This window comes from Eucyclogobius newberryi, unplaced genomic scaffold, assembly GCF_026437365.1.
Source record: "Eucyclogobius newberryi isolate DKJ021-1_F unplaced genomic scaffold, fEucNew1.0.hap1 SCAF_3, whole genome shotgun sequence".
NCBI lineage: Eukaryota > Metazoa > Chordata > Actinopteri > Gobiiformes > Gobiidae > Eucyclogobius > Eucyclogobius newberryi.
Genome location: NW_027315945.1, coordinates 4,719,786 through 4,739,889, shown reverse-complemented (window position 1 = coordinate 4,739,889; position 20,104 = coordinate 4,719,786). Strand labels below are relative to the sequence as shown.

General features: G+C 41.7%; 1 protein-coding gene and 1 long non-coding RNA gene across 2 annotated transcripts in view; one reads left to right on the top strand and one right to left on the bottom strand.

Moving 5' to 3' along the window:
- The window catches only part of LOC140374232 (uncharacterized), a 204,502-nt gene that overhangs the window by 61,935 nt on the left and 122,463 nt on the right, over positions 1-20,104 (bottom strand). The window lies entirely within an intron of this gene.
- plcl2 (phospholipase C like 2) overlaps positions 1-20,104 on the top strand; it is a 42,742-nt gene that overhangs the window by 12,181 nt on the left and 10,457 nt on the right. Inside the window, exons 2-4 of the mRNA XM_072460191.1 lie at positions 758-3,244; positions 4,253-4,456; positions 11,154-11,229. Coding sequence (XP_072316292.1) covers positions 758-3,244; positions 4,253-4,456; positions 11,154-11,229 — 2,767 coding nt within the window. The remainder of the gene's footprint in view (positions 1-757; positions 3,245-4,252; positions 4,457-11,153; positions 11,230-20,104) is intronic.

Sequence of the window (20,104 nt, the reverse complement as noted above, 5' to 3'; positions counted from 1 at the left end):
ATAGAAAAAACAAAAAATTTACTGAAGGATATGTGTTTCAGGTTTAATTCAGAATTATGCAGTAGTTACACATGTTCAGAAGACGTACATACTTATGAAAGTGTCTAATTTCAAGGACCCATTTTTGAAACCTTTAAATAATGCTTAAACAATAGGATTTTAATGTGATCGGATCAGTTTAATGCAGAGCAGCTTCACCGGAACATTCTTGTACAGATTATTGGGATTATCTTTAGTTGACAGTTGGGCGTTCAAAGCAAAACACCTCTATGCTGTGTCCAGTCCAGTAGACTGTAAAGGAATTGGTTTGTTTGACATGTTTCTTCCCTATTTTAATTACTAAGAATGAGTTTTGGTCACAGTCACACCTCTTAACCTCTTGACCGTATACATGATGTGATATTTTGTCACATAAGGCTGCACTATTTCTTGTAAACGAGTTGTAATCACATTTCTACCTCACATTTCTTTGTCTCCTTCCATCAACTCTCTGACAAATCGGTTTGCACAATTATCACTCTTACTGTCCAGGATTATTACACTTCTGGACAATTAATCAAATTGAAATTGAATTTTAACTGATTACATGCTTTGGACTTTTTATTTGAGTACAAGTAACATTGTTTCCAACAGAGTTATGAAGGTTTTTTGTGGAAGTGGCAAATATTGATTTGTGTACTGTAAAAAGTTTAGATTTCTCGATACAAGAAAAAAACAACAATTATAAAAATTAATGAGTTATCTTTCTGTGTTGCAGGATGCCTCCAGGCAGCGCAAAGAGCGAAAGAAGACGGTATCGTTTAGCAGTATGCCCACGGAGAAGAAGATCAGCAGTGCTAGTGATTGCCTCAGCGCCATGGTGGAGGGCACAGAGCTCAAGAAGGTCCGCTCCAACTCCAGAGTCTACCACCGCTACTTCCTCCTGGACGCTGACATGCAGTCCCTCAGGTGGGAGCCCTCCAAGAAAGAATCGGACAAGGCCAAAATCGATGTGAAATCCATCAAGGAAGTCCGAACTGGGAAAAACACGGACACTTTTAGAACCAGCGGAACATACGAGCAGATTTCCGAGGACTGTGCTTTTTCGATCATCTTCGGGGACAATTACGAATCACTGGATTTGGTGGCTAACACTGCAGATGTGGCTAACATATGGGTAACAGGATTGAGGTATTTGATATCTTACGGAAAGCATTCGTTAAATATGATCGAGAGCAGTCAGAACAACATGCGCTCGTCTTGGTTGAGCCAACTTTTTGATAAAGCGGACAATAGCAACAGCAGATTGATTAGCATTTGCACTGCAGTTCAGCTAATCAAGGAGCTAAACCCTGGACTCAAAAATGTCAAAACAGAACTGAAATTTAAGGAACTCCTAAAAGCAAAGGACAAAGTTGTTTCTGATGTGACGAGAGATGAGTTCATTGAAGTTTACCATGATTTGTGTACCAGGCCAGAGATCTATTTCCTATTTGTACAGTTTTCTAGCAACAAGGAATTTTTAGATACCAAGGACTTGATGATATTTCTCGAGGCCGAGCAGGGTATGCCAGAAGTTAGCGAAGAAACTAGCTTGGAGGTTATTCAGAAATACGAGCCTTCAAAAGAGGGACAAGTCAACAATTGGCTTTCTTTGGACGGGTTTACCAACTATCTTATGTCTCCGGAGTGTCATATTTTTGATCCCGAACATAAAACAGTTTGTCAGGACATGAACCAACCTCTGTCCCATTATTACATAAATTCATCGCACAACACATATCTAATTGAAGACCAATTCAGGGGACCCTCAGATGTAACAGGATATATCCGCGCGTTGAAAATGGGCTGCAGGAGCGTGGAGTTAGATGTTTGGGATGGCCCGGACAACGAACCGGTCATTTACACTGGCCATACTATGACGTCCCAGATTGTTTTCCGAAATGTTATTGATGTCATTAATAAATATGCATTCGTTGCATCGGAATTCCCGCTAATACTTTGTTTGGAAAACCATTGTTCATTAAAGCAGCAGCGAGTCATGTACCAGCACTTGAAAAAAATCCTTGGAGATAAAATGCATGTGGATTCTCCCAAACCGGAAGACCCATATCTACCATCGCCATCATTGCTAAAGGGGAAGATTTTGTTGAAAGGTAAAAAACTGAGTATGAACTGTATAGCGACGGAAGGGGAGGTAACAGATGAGGACGAAGGAGCTGAAATGTCACAACGTTTGAGTATTGAGTCGACAGAACAACCACCTGCCATTGTACACAAAAAATTCCAGCTTTCCAAGGATCTGTCCGATTTGGTGACAATGTGCCAATCTGTGGAGTTTAAAGACTTTCCTGCATCTTTTCAGAGCCAGAAACCGTGGGAATTGTGTTCGTTCAACGAGGTCTTTGCCAGCCGATGTGCCAACGACTTTCCGGGCGATTTTGTGAACTACAACAAAAAGTTCTTAGCTCGCATCTATCCCAGTCCGATGAGAATTGACTCCAGCAATATGAATCCACAAGATTTCTGGAAGTGCGGGTGCCAAATTGTAGCCATGAACTACCAAACTCCAGGTCTGATGATGGATCTGAACATCGGTTGGTTTCGCCAGAATGGAAATTGTGGATATGTTCTTCGACCTTCTATCATGAGAGAGCAAGTGTCATACTTTAGTGCCAACACCAAAGATTCGGTGCCTGGGGTTTCTCCACAGCTCCTCCACATTAAGATCATCAGCGGGCAGAACTTCCCCAAACCCAAAGGCTCTGGGGCTAAGGGAGACGTGGTGGATCCCTACGTCTACGTGGAGATCCATGGAATTCCTGCTGATTGCGGCGAACAACGAACACGGACGGTGCACCAAAATGGGGACAACCCTTTGTTTGACGAGAGCTTTGAGTTCCAGATAAACCTCCCGGAGTTAGCCATGGTGCGCTTCGTGGTTCTGGATGATGACTATATTGGGGATGAGTTTATCGGTCAGTACACGATACCTTTCGAATGCCTGCAACCCGGTTTTCGCCATGTGCCGTTGCAGTCGCTAACGGGGGAAATGCTACCACACACTCAGTTGTTTGTCCACGTGGCTATAACCAATCGGCGAGGAGGGGGAAAGCCTCACAAAAGGGGGCTGTCGGTGCGGAAGGGGAAGAAGAGTAGGGAGTACGCCAGTATGAGGGTGCTGCTCATCAGGACCATAGATGATGTGTTCAAAACAGCACAGCTGTCTCTGAGGGAGGCCACGGATCTTCGAGAAAACATGCAGGTAAGCACAATTTTGTATTTGGTAAGGAATAATAATATGAATTCATCTTGATAATGATTTTCAGACAATGGGCCTCATTCATGAAGAATCTTCTTGTGTGGAACTTTTCCTAAGAAAACATTCATGAATGAGGCCCAATATTTTTAACAATATGTCAAGAATGTGCTAAAATGTGTCTGTAAAAGTTGAGGTTCAAGTCTCACACAAATCGCGAATGGACCATAAAATTACACTATCGTTCAGAAATGTCACATTATACTTTTTGGGATTGGACACTAGGCATTTGTCTCCTTTTCAGGATACTTTAAATCATTTTAATTCGATGATAATGTATACTCTAGATTCAAATTTTGTAGATCTTCATAACAACAGTTGCAATATTATACATTTGCCTGAATATCTTCTCCTACTAGTTTGCTTTCCAATGTGATAGACATAAAATTAATTAACTAATTAAACACACTCTATTCAACTTTTCTGGTGGGGTCCCCCAAATGGTTGGCTCCATGGAGATATTCCAATAGGTTCCATTCATGTTCTAGAATTAAATGACTTCATCATATTCTTGGACATGAGCGTGACTTCTTCATGGGTCCGACGTGACGTGACACACTTGCTACTGACATCTGGAGGACAGAAGTCTCAAAAGTAGGACTGCAACTAGCAATTATTTTGCTCATCGAATTTGCGATTGTTCTTTTGATTAATCGATTAAGTTTAAAACGGGAACTGCTCCTATGAGGTTTACACAAAATTTGACCCTGATGAAGCTATTATGACGCCGCTTGACGACGTCAATGATGGAGAGTATCTGCAGACTAAAAGGATTCAATCAAAACACGAGATATTTATGTTTCCTTTTTTTAGATGTAATTTCTACTTTGTTAGAATCATAAAACCTCTTCTCTCAGCACATCTAAATAGTGATCCAGCTCCAAGAAAATCGTGATATTCATTTTTTGCCAGATTGCTCGCCCTTTCTCACACTGACACTTGTCTCTTGACCAGAACGCCTTAGTGTCCTTCAAAGAGCTGTGTGGGCTCTCGGCGGTGGCCAGCCTGAAGCAGTGCCTGTTAGCTCTGTGCCCGCGCCTCTCTGGACCAGACGGAGCTCCTCTGCTGCTCTTCAACCTGTCCGACCAGTACCCCAGCCTGGAGCCTGAAGGCCTGCTGCCCGAGGTGCTGCGGAAGGTGGTCAGCTCCTACGAAACGGTCAGTCTGTTTATACTCTGTGTACGCAGCTCGCAGGCCGGCCAGGGCTGACGCACTCTGCACTGTGCATCAAAGAGTAGACACAATCAAGCAATTCATAGACTGTATTTTGCGCACGAAAAGGCGCACCGGATTATTAAGCGCACCATCAGCTATCTGTGTACCATGTGTACTGGTCCACATTTATCGTCCGTCGCGCACCAGACGATAAAGCGCATAAGATAAACAAAACAGACGGATAAGTCAGAGTCAGTTGAGCTTTATGAAACGCGTTCAACTCATTCAGGTCAACATTGTTCAACATCAAAACACACTCTGCTATCGCTAACAGACACGTTAGCATATCCAAATCAATTCTCAGTCAAGATCACTTGTAAACACGTAAAATACAAACACAGAACACACTCTGCTACCGCTAAAAGACACGTTAGCATATTCACAACAACTATCAGCCTTGTTCAGTTGCAAAATGTAAAATACAACACAATACACTCACTTTTTCAGTTCATTCCTCGTCATCAAATCCTTCAAATGCGCCGAAGTACATCCCGCATAGCTATGACCAGACGTCCCGATTTACCTGGGACAGCCCCGATTGTTTACGTCCTGTGTCCCGGTTTAATGTCTGCTGGGGCGTAAAAGCAGCCAAAGCGCCGATAGTGCTCCGTGCTAAAATCTCTTTGGTCATGTGATCCCGCATCTCGGACCCACGCGGCAGTTCAGTGATGATTCCGGCCTTTTGATTCCCACAGTTGACTGATAATTTAGCCCGTAAGCGCATTTCTTGCGATAATATAACAGATCCAATGGTCTCTTGGCAGCAGCCATCTTGGGACAAGTTTCTTGGGGTCCTTCATTTACCGGTAGGTGTCTGCGTTGTGCCTGACTGAAAATGTTGTTTACGTTTTGACAAAGTTTTGCGTGCGCTGCGTGTAGCAGAAGACTACTGTTCCCAGAATGCTTTGCACACATGTTGTTGAGACTTCCGGTTCTGGAGTACTGTAACTCTAGTCGTGCATCGGCGTCTCATGTCCCAAATCTTCTTTATACACCGTGTATCTTCGCCATCAGTAAGCACAACCAGAAATAAACCATATATTAAGCGCACGGACGGCTTTTGAGGACGTTAAAGACTTTTACGTGCGCGTTATAGTGCGGAAAATACGGTAGTAATGTGATTTGATTTACAATTTATGTTTAGGGTTTTCTGGCCTGTAGGGTTGATCAGACAGGACAGCTGAGTGTGAAACAGGGACGAGAGAGAAGGGAGGACATTCAGGATTCGATCTCATGACACCGCAGCACAATTTCTGTTAGGACAGTTGACAGTGCGCATTTGAAACATTTCCAGGAGCGTTAACATTTGAGAAAAGACTGAAATCAGAAGTGCTAAACTAACCCAACAAGGTTAGAAAGAGGGAATTCTATTGCATACATAATTGCAGCCTTTTTTAATTTGATAATTGCAACTATTCAAATTGCAATTTTGCTTCATTACAACAGTGAAATATCCTTTTAACCAACTAAAGGCAGAACAGAATAAAAAATCAAGTCAAATATATTTCAAAATCATAGACTATTCTGGGGATTTGTGAGGTTTACTACCGGAGAATAAGTCTGTATTTATTAAGCTATTTGTGTCTCAATGCTAATGCTAACCTAAAATAAAAGTTAAGAGAATTAATTACATCATAGAATCAAGTTGATCATTTAGACCAGGGGTGTCAAATTCATTTTGGGCCACGGGCCGAATTCAACGTTCAGGCTGGGTTAAGGGCCGATCATAAAAAAAATATAAAAAAATGTAAGAAATAAATAGCTTTGTATAGCCTAGTTATAGTTCGAAAAATGCGATATATCTATCGGAAATTATTAAATATAAATTAGAAATGTTCGGCGGGCCCGATTAAAAGGTCTGGGGGGCCAAATCGATGTGTTGTCAATGTTTTTTAAACGTATTGTCTATTTTAAATTTTATTTTGGATTAGTTCGGATTGTTAGTCATGAAATAGGTCATAAAGTGTTTCAAATCTTGAGCTTCAAATTAGGATCCAAACAAGACGCCCATTTGAACAAATCTTGATACTGAAAATAAAACAATTGGACAAATATGGCTCTTTCTGGAACAGTTTTAGAATGGTCAAAACCCATACAAAGCTAGCATGAGAGCACATGTCATAGTGAAGAAACAACATACTACATTTGTGTTGAAAATTGTATCATCTTTGAGGCATCAAAATTGATATTGAGCTTTTCCCTTTGTATCAAGGCCGTGGCTGCAGAGCCGTTTCAGGAACCACCGCACTGCCATTATAGCCTCATGGCTAACCCTAACCCTAACCCTAACCTTAACCCTAACCCTAAACCTAACCTTAACCCTAACCCTAACCCTAACCCTGACCCGGCGCGGTCTAAAACAGCGCGCCAAATAGCGCAGCAGTATCAGGAGCCGCGGCACAAAATAACATGGCAGTTTCGACTCTGTAGACACTCCCTTGTATCAAACTCAAATTAAGTGCCTTATCCTGGAAACCTTAATCCAGTTTGAGTGTCCTCACCCAGCGGAGGGTTTCTGAAGTGTAAATGATCGGTGGTGGTGGAGCAGGTGCATGCTGGGAAGGATCAGCTGCATGGATTTTCTCTGACCCTTCCATCTCCCTGCGAATGCACAAACCGCTCTGTACCATTTCTGCTCTTCCAGTTAATGTTCCATGTATGTCCCAATACCATTCCAAATATTATTCATGCCAATCGATACAATAGGAAAAAAATAAATCAAATTAACAAAATACCCATGCATGCCAAAATTAATAATAAAACCAATTAATAATTTCCACTACTTATTTCTTCTGCTGCATCTTCATTGTGAATGGACCCAATTAAAAGGCTGCTCACTGTCTAGATATTTGTGCTCTGTTACCATTATAGTTATTCTGTTATGATATTTATTACATTGGTGTGAGAACTGTAAAGTGTTCAGTTTAAACAATATCGATATAGAAAGAGCAGTGCTCACGGACTCAGAGCTTCAGAGCTGTTTTTAGTCCTGATTTCAAGTCAAACCGATACCAAGTGGCAAATATCGCCATGTCGATCCCATATTGATACCACAGAGTTTTATTCTAAAATGCGTTGATTCTCCTCTAATATGGTGCTGCCCGGTGGTCGAGTGGTTAAGGCAACAGCACATATGCCAGGCTCCATGTTCCGCAGTGTTGTGAGTTTGAATCCCGGCTCTGACAGTTTACTGCATTTCAGAATCAGAATCAGAATCGGTTTATTGCCCGATTGTTTGTTGATGAACAAAATTCAAAAACATGGGAACTTGTCTTGGTGATTTGGTGCAACATAAAACAATGAACAACGAACAAGTCATGACAACAAACTATCAGACAAAATAATAATAATAGAATAAAAATAAAAAATAAAAGAATAGGCTTAATATGTACACAAATGTACAGTTGAACAGATATACTGATGTAGTGCAGAGAGTATATGTCACACTCCTGTCTAATAAAGCTTACGGGCCAAAAAGCTTTTAAAAGAAGAAACTGAAAAATGAACGTCGACCGTCATTATTCTATCATCTTTCAACTTCTGCTTGAACTGATATGATTAAGCCCTTTTCGCGAAACCGAACAGCTAGTTCCAGTTGCCTTAAAAACGCGGCGCTCCACTCCCTGCTCCATTATTCCTTTTGGGAAATTAGCCGAGTTTTGTTAAAATAAATCAATAATGAATGAAGACAAAGCGGAGCGCGTGTTCCAGATGGATGATCACAGCAGCATGTTCAGACCTTTACGTACCATGTAAATAATTCATCTGGAGACATCTATATGTTTATAAAAGTAAGTGCTTTTGTCCCTAAGATAATGCTAACATACAATAAATGTAATCTATAATGTTAATGTAACAGCACAAACTGAACTAACCTGCTTACAGAAACATTCTAAGTACTTTTATCAAGTTTGTCTGTGTTATATTTTAGTGTACGTATGTTAGCCTTTAGCTTTAAGACTAAAACACCTTTATAAACGTGTATATCAGCAATGTATTACAAAAATATAAGCAACATTTGGAGAAATTTGAAGTCTAAGAATCGATATTTCAGCAGATGTATGTCCTGCAATTCTGTACAAAACAATGAATATGAAGTAGTCCGTCTGTTTCCTTTGAATCAGATTTAGTTTGCAAGTATTTGAAGCAGTTGAGACAGTAACACGAGTGAGGCGCAGTGAATGTGTGATTAAATGTGTGTGAAGATGTCCGTGATGAAGAAAGGAGTGAGAATTACATTATATGCCTATATATAATGAATCATTTCTCACCAAACGCTGACTTGATCACCACTCATGCTAACTTATGTGGAGCCCACATGCTGAGCAAAAGAAAGCTGTTTCCTGTTTATCAACGCATGGCACCCGCATCAAGATCAAAATGATAATATTTCCAGTGCATAATGCATCTGACATTATCCATAAATGTGAGGGTCAGTGCCATGACAACCCTCCACAGGATGCACAAACACTGTACTCCATTGTTCTACAACATGGTGCACCAGACACACAGACAAATGAGAAAACATATAGAAAGACTATGCTAAAACAAGGGCACATATGCAAAATATAACATGTGTAAGACTAAAAAAAGTACATATAGTACAATATATATACAGCTCGCTCTCCTCTGCTCGTGGTACTCCAGCTCCTCACACGGGGAACGGCACGACTGCACATGCTCAGTCGGCACACAGACCGGATGTACGTGCTATCGAGCGCGGTTAGTTTAAATCTTTGTGCTTTCAAAATTGCGATCATGCCTTTTACTTACTATCGATATCAAGTTTGAAATTGTACTCTATTAGGCTTCATACGTTTCCTTTGTACGTTTCCTTCACAAAGGATAATTGATTGATTGCAATTTCAAGATATATAATAAAGATATATATCATTTTTCAAAGGCACTGACTTTGTGGAATGATTCTGGGCCTATAGAATAATTATATTTTTTTCTTAAAACTGGCAGCAAACACGTATAGTATTGTGTGTGGGAGCTAAGAGCATATGTGAAGGCTGCATTATTTATGACATGCATTGATTTTTGCTGCCGAGTCGTATGTTTACTTTGAATTGGTCACACTCTGTTCCTCGTGCCATATGCCTCAGCCTGAGCCGGGCGTCGCTCTGAGCAGAGGAGGACCGGGACGGAGCTGTTCTGGTGAAGTGTCTGCCACATAAACACGCCCTCTTTCATTTTATTCAAGTGAATCATGATTCTGACAAACACAACCTGACGTTCTGACATTTTTACCGCACATGCTCTCTGGAGCCGTGGGCCATACTGCAGAACATTCCAGACAAAGCGATAACATCGTCATGGAGATGAGCCTGTAGCCAAGTGACAAAGCCATAAGTAAAGATTACTAAATGTATTGTGGTGGATTATCTGGCTGTATTTCTTAACATACATTAACATACAGCCTCTTTAGCTTCATGTCTCTGTAACTCACTAGTTTGTTCAAAAACACAAATCTGAGGACAAACTGGGTTTTAGTGTTTAAAACTTTACTTCAGTACTAAAGAAACAAGTCTGATACGCAATATCAATTTCAGTACCACATTTTTCGTCAAATTACTTTAATTCAGTGAATAATAATACTCTCTTGTTCTTATACTAGTAAAAAAAAAGAATTCATTCATTTTGTTCTTTTTATGTTTTTTTATACTAGTTTTAACATAAATTAGAATCTAATAGTCGATACTTTTGACAACACTATTCTTAGCATTGGTAAAACGTTCAATACAAATAAAGTTGGATTAGATTCAAATATATGTTGTGTATTTTCCAAAACCAAAGTACTGTTCCTTTTTTAATTTTTTTTTCAAACTATATATTGTTTTTGAAACACACAGCAACAAAAAATACATAACACAAAATGACCTATTTAAAGATTTAGGGAAGAAAATTAAATAAAGAGAGGAAAAAAAAAAGTATACATACATGGATGTACAAATTTAAGATCACTTATGCATACACACACACACATACATTTTCTCTTATGCTTATATCAGAATAATACATAACACAAATAAATAAAACTAATAATATGACTAAGAAAATAAAAATAAAAAATGGAGAAAAAAATGACCAAAAAAATAAATAAAAAAAGAAGAAAAAGAAAGTAAAGGGGGGTAGGACTGAGTAGGACAGTTCAAAATATGTAAAGGATAAGGGTTAGCAGATAGTGAACTAGCATCTAATAAAAGGGGTTAAAGCATCTTAAAGGCAAGAAGTATGAGTCCCATTTTGTCCAGTGCTTATTGAATTTGTCCATTTTCAAGTTGAGTACTGTTCCTCCTCCGACTGCACTGGCACAAACCCTCGCCCTTGCTCCTGGTCTCCACAGCCCAGTGGAGCGAGCGCACCGCACTTCTGCTCCACAGGGGGAGCCCTATTTTTAGGCACAATTAAAACTAAGCACCTTTTTTCCTTCCTGTTCAGAGGGAAAGCTCCAGCCGCCCAAGTCTCTAATCACTGAGCTCCTCTCTGTCATTTAGGGCCGGCCCCGCCCTCACCCAAGCACTGCAATGTCACGCTGTCCTGTCCTTGTGGATGAGGGCACCGAGCTCCAGATGCATTGTGGGTAGCAACCAGCTCTCTGATGAGTAAATGTGTGTTTCTTCTGTGGTGTTGGCAGATGATCCAGACCAGCCGAGCCGTGATGGAGAGCGCAGAGCCCGTGTATGACAGAATACTGCACATACAGAAAACAGGTACTGACTATGTTTACACAATTGAGCTTTATCTGATTTCTGGAGTTGTCAGATGATTAGAACGTCAAGAAACAGATAAGGCTTGTTTCCAATGGTTCACTTTGGTTCACTTTTTCCTGTTTATCGACGCACGGCAATCGCATCAAGACCCAAAATATGACGTTTCAAGGTCAAAATGCAGCTAAGAGGATCCAAATCCAATGCGTTACATAGAGAGTGGTTCAAGCGCGGCGCAGAGGCTTTGCACAGAAGTGACATATATGCAGAAAAAGGAGGACAAACCAAGTGGTTTCCTGTTTCCTCTAGCTTTAACCACGCAAACTTAAAGTTACTAAACATCCTTTTTGTGAATTGCCTGTGTTTTGCCCTAATATTAAAAAGTATAATTCCGGTACAATTTAGATTAGATTTATTAAGAAAACATCATTTATGTTTGGGTTGTAATAGAGCCAGGACACGAACACTCCGCCATGAACAAAAACATTAAAAGAAGAAAAGAATTAAAAGTGCTCCAATGTGAACCGGTCTGGGCCAGTTGAAATGTGGCTTTAAATCTGACTGTTTTGAGATTTACTATGAATTAGACTTAAAATAAAGCCAATAGGGCTTTTAAATAGGCTAATCCATTTAGATTTGTGAAATAATAAAATATTCTTAAAGAAAATGTGCGAAAAGACTACATTTAAAAGTTTTATGTTATGTAAAGAATCACATTGATTAATTGTGATTTATCATATTTCAAAAGTGTGAATGATCAGATGGATTTTTTTAATCGATTGCCAGCACTGATAAAACATCTACTGGCTGCAGAGGGAACTACACGTGTTTAATATAAAGACAGCCTGGAGAGTCTGGTGATGATTTATGGACTTAAAAAACAGCTGAGATTCTCAGAGCCTCGTCACAGAGGTGAAAACGTCAGTTATCCCTGAGATTCAGAACAGAGTGTTTTTGACGCTCGGAGGGAGAGGACTTTCTAAACAGGATTCATCAAACAAGTGTGAATGAGCGCCGCCTACGGCCCATCCTCCAACCTCAGGCCAGCGAGATCACTGCTCCAGGTGTCTTTTTGATGAAGAACAACGTTAGAACAGGGTTAAAAAGGTTAAAAATGGTTGTAAATTATGTGTCCTTGATGTCCAAGATTGTAAAGTTTGGTGTTTGTAGAAGCTGCTTTTGAGGGCTAATCTTTGTCTTTCTGTGGAAGGTAAATGCATGTGGAGAAAATGTCCTTTGAGGTTACAATGTCCCAGAGACATCTATCTAGGAAGTGGATTACATGAAATAAGGGAACATCTTTCGGAGCAGATTGGACCATTTCGTTGTTTCCAGGTGCATGTTGGGACAGCTGTAGTGCCTTATCTGACCAGAGCACAAATACTCAATGTCATTTTTCCTCAATAGCGCTCTGGCCCTCTGCCTCATGTTTATTAAGAGATGTTGTGTGCACAGAGAAGGTTCAGAAGCTCCTCATGAAAGTAGGACATGGCAGATGTCCGGCTGATGGCTGAGCATTGATCTGCTTGTGCATGTGGACACTGCGCAGTCCCAGTGGTGTTTGTGGTTACGTGAGCGCGGTTTTGGGCTAAAGTGGGTTAGAACAGAACAGGGCCGTCAGCAGAATGTTCCAGCAGCATCAGCAGCTAAACACGGAGAGAGAGAACACGTGTGAGAGTGCCATGTCACAGGCCCAACACGTTCTAAGCTTTAAAGACAGACGGGGCAGAAATGGGGAGCTAAGCGTAGCCTCCAGTGGATGAAAATGATATGTAAATGGGTGCTTGACATTTGGGAGTGTAACATCTCTTGTTTAGAAGGTTTATCACAAGCAGTAAATCATTTTGGGTGTAGCTCATTTAACTTGTGTCACACCAAAGGACAAAACATGTAAAAACAAATCAGAAATCAGAAACTACCCATTATGTCTAGAGTGTTAGTTTATAAAATAGTTAGTTTTAACACTTACAGTTGTATTTTCCTCACACAACGTCGCACACAAACCTGTGCTTGTTGTATTTTAAGTGTGAACATAATAATGATTTCTTTTGACCAGTGACTTAGGCCCTGAACCAGAGTATGTCCGGTGAGATGAGCTTATTCTGTTTTTTGTGTAACTGTATTTTAAAGTAAGTGACAGCACAGGACAGACTTTGGATTATAGCATTAAACCACTCATATCTTTTTTAGATTTAGAGTGGCACTGCGTAATAACAGGCCCGTTGGTGTTCAGCTGCGACGAGAGCTGACAGCTGTAACGGAGGCGGAGCTAAAAGTCTGCTGGAAAGACAACAACAACTTTGTGTTTTCTACGACTCATCAATGACAACGAACTTGACCAAATAGTGAACTGGAAACTTAATAAGAGTAATTAATAATAATAAGATAATCATGAGGTCGAAGGTCAAGTATTTGAGACACAGTATTTGAGGGTAGTTTCAGACTGTCCAATGTTTAAGTGAAAAAGGATCAAACCATTGCCTGTTAAATGAAGAAATAAACATTTAATTCTGAGTTGCGGCAGCCTCTCCAGCTGGTTGATCCCGTTTTGGATTTCCAAAGTGACGACAGAGCAAGACGGGGAAAAGTCGAACCGACCCAGGATGTTGCTCGTTCAGATAAAAGTTGATCGGCACAGATGGGATCTGCACAGCTCTGTCTTATCCCAAACGCGCCTGACGATGTTGCACTAAACCACAAGCCTGTAAATCCAGTCATGTGTTGTCCAGCGGCAAATGGGATCACTCTGCTCCAAACCAGGAAGTTTGTGCTCCAGTGAGTAGGCGTGTCCTCCGTGATCCTGGGCTTCTTATAGAAACACAATATGGAATAAAGAGTATTGACACAGAGGATCGTCTTTTAAAAGTGCTTGGAATTCATTAATTAATTCCAATTAATTAATTCCAATTAAAATAATTTGATTGGAAGCAAAGTCCCTGAAGGTCTTTTTCCCTAGAGCAGGGGTGGGCAATTATTTTAATCCGAGGGCCATATTCTAATCCAGGCAAGTAGCGGAGGGCCGGCCCGCGATCACTGGTGTGAAAAAAAATCAATCAAAAAAATTAAATATCAAATAAAATATCACTTTTCTGTCAAATATAGGCTATTGAATCTATTATTTAATTCATTTCATGTCATATTTATTAAGGATACAAGTGCAGACAGAGGCCTGAGGGCTAAAACAAAAAAAAACAACCTTTTAAAAAAAAAAAAATATTACTTGGCATGTTTGGCGGGCCGGATTATAAAGACAAACGGGCCACATGTGGCCCGCGGGCCGCAGTTTGCCCACCCCTGCCCTAGCGTATTGACTCTGTGAGATTCTAAAATGTAAATATCCTGTGATCTGATGTTCAGTAAACTTGTTAAATAATCAGGCAGGATCCCAATGAGAGCGTTACAGATAAACAAAAGGCAGTGCTGTTCCCTTCACATTCTACTTGAGAGCATCATTGACACTGGTGAGTTGTGTAGTGGCACGTGGAGCTAGTTGCGGTGGTTAGAGTTGCAGCTCGGGACATCGTGCTCTTTCACACAACCACACTCTTCCCGGTCGCACTCGTGAGTTTAAAACACTCTGTTGTGCTTTAGATGCTGCAGGTCCAAGCGGAAACAAAAGCGCTGTGTCTTTTTAATGAAATATGTAAATTAAACGAATAATCGAGGCAATAATGTCATAATCAAAGCTTTTTTGTAATCAAATTACTCAATTTACTTGAGTAATTGTTGCAGCCCTTCATAATGTCACCATAATCTAGAACTGAAAGAAGCCTGGATTAACTGTCTTCTACAATTAAGAGGAAAACACATTTTATTCCTAAAGAAAAAATGACAATCTGGCTTTAAGATTATTCGTCAGAGTTTATCATCAATCCAGATGCCCAGGTATTTGTAATCGGGTAGTTGTTCAATCATATTAGCATCAAGTGTAAGAATAGATATACTTTTTGGGTCAGTGTCTTTTGAAGAACAGCATACATTTTGTTTTATTTGAATTCATTCATCATTTAAATTAACACAGTTTAGTTGGATGGAGTGAAAATCCTCTTGAATATTTTGAATCACTTGTGCACAAGAAGGTGTGTTTCAGATTATGTCCAATTGAGTTTATATAAATTGTAAATTTCTCTCTGGGCACTCCTGCTGGTGTCAGAGTCAGGACTAAACATGAGGAATCTGTGTTTCAGTTTTATGCAGCTAAAATCTGGAACAGTCTTCCTGAAGATGTGAGACAGGCTTCTACTCTGACAAAGTTCAAATCTAAGCTAAAAACAGTTTTGTTTAGCTGCGCATATGACTGAAAGGATTTTTTCTTTGCACTCTTCTCTTTTGTTTGTGATTTTATTAGTTTAGAAAATCAGTTGGATTGATAATTTTTAATTTAGTTAATTTTATTGTATTTCTGTAATTTCTTTGTGATTTGAATGCATTTTTCCTGCTGTGTGAAGCACTTTGAATTGCCTTGTATATGAAATGTGCTCTACAAATAAACTTGCCTTGCCTTGCCTTGCCTAAATAACAGTGGTCCAAGGACAGAGCCTTGAGGAACACCTTTATTAAATTCAGATTGAAAGCCATCAGCTCTTGTACAGAGCGAGCATGGGGCCCCTCACTCCTCCTCTACAGTGTTTGGAACGAGCATGGGGCCCCTCACTCCTCCTGTACAGCGTTTGGAGCGAGCATGGGGCCCCTCACTCCTCCTCTACAGTGTTTGGAGCGAGCATGGGGCCCCTCACTCCTCCTCTACAGTGTTTGGAACGAGCATGGGGCCCCTCACTCCTCCTCTACAGTGTTTGGAGCGAGCATGGGGCCCCTCACTCCTCCTGCACAGTGTTTGGAACGAGCATGGGGCCCCTCACTCCTCCTGTACAGTGTTTGGAGCGAGCATGGGGCCCCTCACTCCTCCTGTACAGTGTTTGGAGCGAGCATGGGGCCCCTCACTCCTCCTGTACAGTGTTTGGAACACGCATGGGGCCCCTCACTCCTCCTGTACAGTGTTTGGAGCGAGCACGGGGCCCCTCACTCCTCCTCTACAGTGTTTGGAGCGAGCACGGGGCCACTCACTCCTCCTGTACAGCGTTTGGAGCGAGCTCGGCCCCTCACTCCTCCTGTACAGCGTTTGGAGCGAGCACGGGGCCCCTCACTCCTCCTGTACAGCGTTTGGAGCGGGCACGGGGCCCCTTACTCCTCCTGTACAGCGTTTGGAGCGGGCACGGGGCCCCTTACTCCTCCTGTACAGCGTTTGGAGCGAGCTCGGGCCCCTCACTCCTCCTGTACAGCATTTGGAGCGAGCTCGGGGCCCCTCACTCCTCCTGTACAGCGTTTGGAGCGAGCACGGGGCCCCTCACTCTTCCTCTACAGCGTTTGGAGCGAGCACAGGGCCCCTCACTCCTCCTGTACAGCGTTTGGAGCGAGCTCGGGGCCCCTCACTCCTCCTGTACAGCGTTTGGAGCGAGCACGGGGCCCCTCACTCTTCCTCTACAGCGTTTGGAGCGAGCACAGGGCCCCTCACTCCTCCTGTACAGCGTTTGGAGCGAGCACAGGGCCCCTCACTGCTCCTGTACAGCGTTTGGAGCGAGCTCGGGGCCCCTCACTCCTCCTGTACAGTGGGAGCGTGGTGTGTCTGGCACCCTCAGCTCTGGGATCAGAGTGAGACGTCTCTTGCTGTTTGGACTCTCTGCAGGCCGTTGCTAGGGAACAGTAACAGTGTGTTAATTTGTGCAAGTCATGTGTGCAGCGGAGGTGTCAGAGCGGGGAATCCTGCACACGGAGCCTTCTGTTAGCTCTGCTCAGCGCCGTCACAACCGCTGTTCTTTTGTCAGGGGAGAATATTAAAGGCCCTGTTACGCTAAAATCTTTGTAAAATGTGAATTGTTTTGTTCTGTCCGTAAAGGGCGATCACAATGTCCAGACAATGTGTCAAGACAAGCAGCTTTTCAATATATATATTTTATAACAAACAGATCGGCCCTTTCGTTGTTTTGACCTTTCCGGTTGCGCTGGAATTCCGTTCACTTAAGTGGAAAAAGACGGAAACATCTCGGCACTAAAATATGTTTTAAAATAGTTTGATTTGTATAAAATGTCCAAGGTTCATATGACCAATAAATCAGCTCTGCACCATTTCTCTGTGTGGCTTGAAAACCGCTTTGGTTTTACTGTTTGTGGAACTTATTGTGGAGATCAGCAGCTCTTTTTTAAACAAATACATGCAGAAGGAGGGACACACTTTACGTTATGGCTGTAACGTCCGTAATAAGGTTATTTTATTACTTGGTTTACGGATCCGCCGCACTTAGATTATTGATTTCTACAATATAAATCAAATTAATTATTATAATTTTTTTTATAAAGTACCGCGACAACGGAAAATAGCTTTAAATGAAATATAAAAAGCAATATTAAGTCAAAAGATAAAAGCTCGTGAAGCAATTTTTGCTTTAGAGTCTGTGACGGGGCGGGTCCGTCCCTGCGCGCGGCCCCGGGACAGCATGTGAAGACGCTCGCGCTCGTTTCCCTGTCTGCTACGCGCCGCGCCAAATCCTTTATATCGCAAATACACATTTTAAACCTGTTTACCACATTTTCTCCAGCTCGTTTTGCCGTGACTAAGGCTGCACACTTAGAAGCATCAGTTCTACCGATGCAAAACACGCTAAATCTACACCTGTGCGTCGCGTCCCTAATAAAATAACTGCGGCCTAAATAACCTTTTCTCTTTAGAAGAAACACATAGAATGAGCATGTTCAGACTTTAGTCCTCTTTAAACCTCATAACACTTAGAGCCACTGAATAATGTGTCGTTTAAGTGATTTTGTGCCTTGCCATTCCTCGTACAGATTTTTCGGTATCACAGTTACTGAACGTGTTCCCCAAAATCAGCTGGAAATGTCTCTGAAGGAAAAGCCGAGGGGCCCGTGTTGTGTGAGTCATGTTCCCGAGCAGAAGAAAGGCTCCTGCAGACGACCGTGTGTCATGAGTCCTCGTTCTACTCGCGCTCGTACTCCAGTTTGTTCTGAGTCAGTCCTGATCATAGCCGCTTCACCTGCTGGAGGGCGATTGGCGTGTTTCCATGGCGACGGCACAGCGCGGTGACAGCGGCCTTCCTCCCTCCGCTGAGGAAAAGGATGTTGTTACTGCCAAGTCATGGGCTCAGAGAGCGAGAGAGGGAGAGCGAGAGAGGTGGGTGAAAGGGGAATGAGAGGAAGAAAAAACAAAGGAGGAACTGAGAAAAGAAAGGAGGAGGGAGGAGCAAGAGAGGGATGAGAAAGAAAGAAATTAAGAGAGCGCGCAGGCGAGAGGAAAAAAGCAAGAGGACTAGAGAGAGGAAAGAGAAGGAGAAATAGGGGTGAAGGGGAATCACGACGGAGAAGAAATAGAGGGGGAGGGAAAAGAGGAGGAGGAGGGAGGCGCAAGAGAGGGAAGAGCGAAAGAGGAAGAGAGAGCGCAGGGCAGAAGAGAGAGAGAAAGATAAGAAGGAAATGGCTGAAAGAATGACGGAGGAGGGGGAGAACAAGAGAGAGGAAATAGAGGGAATGCAAGAGTGTGCGCAGGTAAGGGTAAAAGTAGAGAATGAGAGAGGAAAACAGTCTGGTGTGGAGGAAAAGGAGAGAGGGGAGGGTAAAGAGAGAAACAATAGAGAATGCGAGTGGAACAACAGGAAGAAAAAGGGGGTGGAAGGGGGTCAAAAAGAGAAGAAATAGCATTGGGACAGAGAGAAAAAAAGAGAATGAGAAAGGAGATGGAGGTTAGTCAACCTTTTCAACCCTCCCTGTGTCCATTAAAAAAGTGTGTATTGAAATGCAGTGTAATTTGATACAGTCTGAAAAAGTACAAACACTCTTGAAGCGCTGCACCTGAGCAATGATGTGTTTTCACAAAGTAATCAGCACGACTAATAATCATTAGCTCCCATGACCACGAGCACCACTTTCGCCTTCACCTTCCACGACTTCTCCAGCTCTACTCTGAGCCCATGGATTTTCTCCAGTTTCTCGTGTTCCTTTTTCCTGATGTTGCCATTTTCTTGGTGTTGCCAAGTCAACCACAACTGCTTTCCTCTGCTGTTCATCCACCACCACAAGGTCTGGTTGGTTTGCCATTACCACATTGTCAATCTGTCTCTTGAAGTCCCACAGGATCTCGACTCGATCTTTTCGTGTTGTACACTATGCCAGCTCCTGGTGATGGCGCTCCATGTATGTTGTCCCTGCAGCATCTTGCACCTGCAGTTATGTCCTGGATTGTCTCAGGGGCCTCTTTGACCAGCCTACACCTTGGGTCTTGTCTGGTGTGGTAGATCTGGGCCTCTATTGCTCTCAGCAAATATCAGCTAATGTTGAGGGCTTAACTTGAACCCATAAAATTAGATAAGATAATCCTTTAATATCCACACAAGGGGAAATTTCGTTGTTCCACTGCAGTAGAAACAGGAGGAAAGGACAGATTATAAGAAGTTTAAAAACACACTCTTAATAGAACTCTTATGAACAAAACAAAAAACTCTTATTAACAAAAACTCCTCTCCTATCTTAATAGGGAATGGAGGGGGGGAAATAAAATAAAATAGATAAAAATAAAAAGAATAAAATAAGATAATAAAATAATGATAATAGAATAAAATAAAAAATAAATAAAAATAGCTAGCACAAGACTAGGTAATACTATTAGCAGGTAAAGCAAGTAAACCGAATAAAAACAAAATAGAACACTCTTATTTACAGGTATTGCACATGGTTAATTCAGCGATCACACGTGTGCAACACTCATAACTACTGCACCACCAGCGAATCATAATATATTTTATGCTTTGTTTGTCATGTTTTTAATGTTATAATGGAGAGGGAGAATAAAAATGGTATATCTCAGTACATTTCA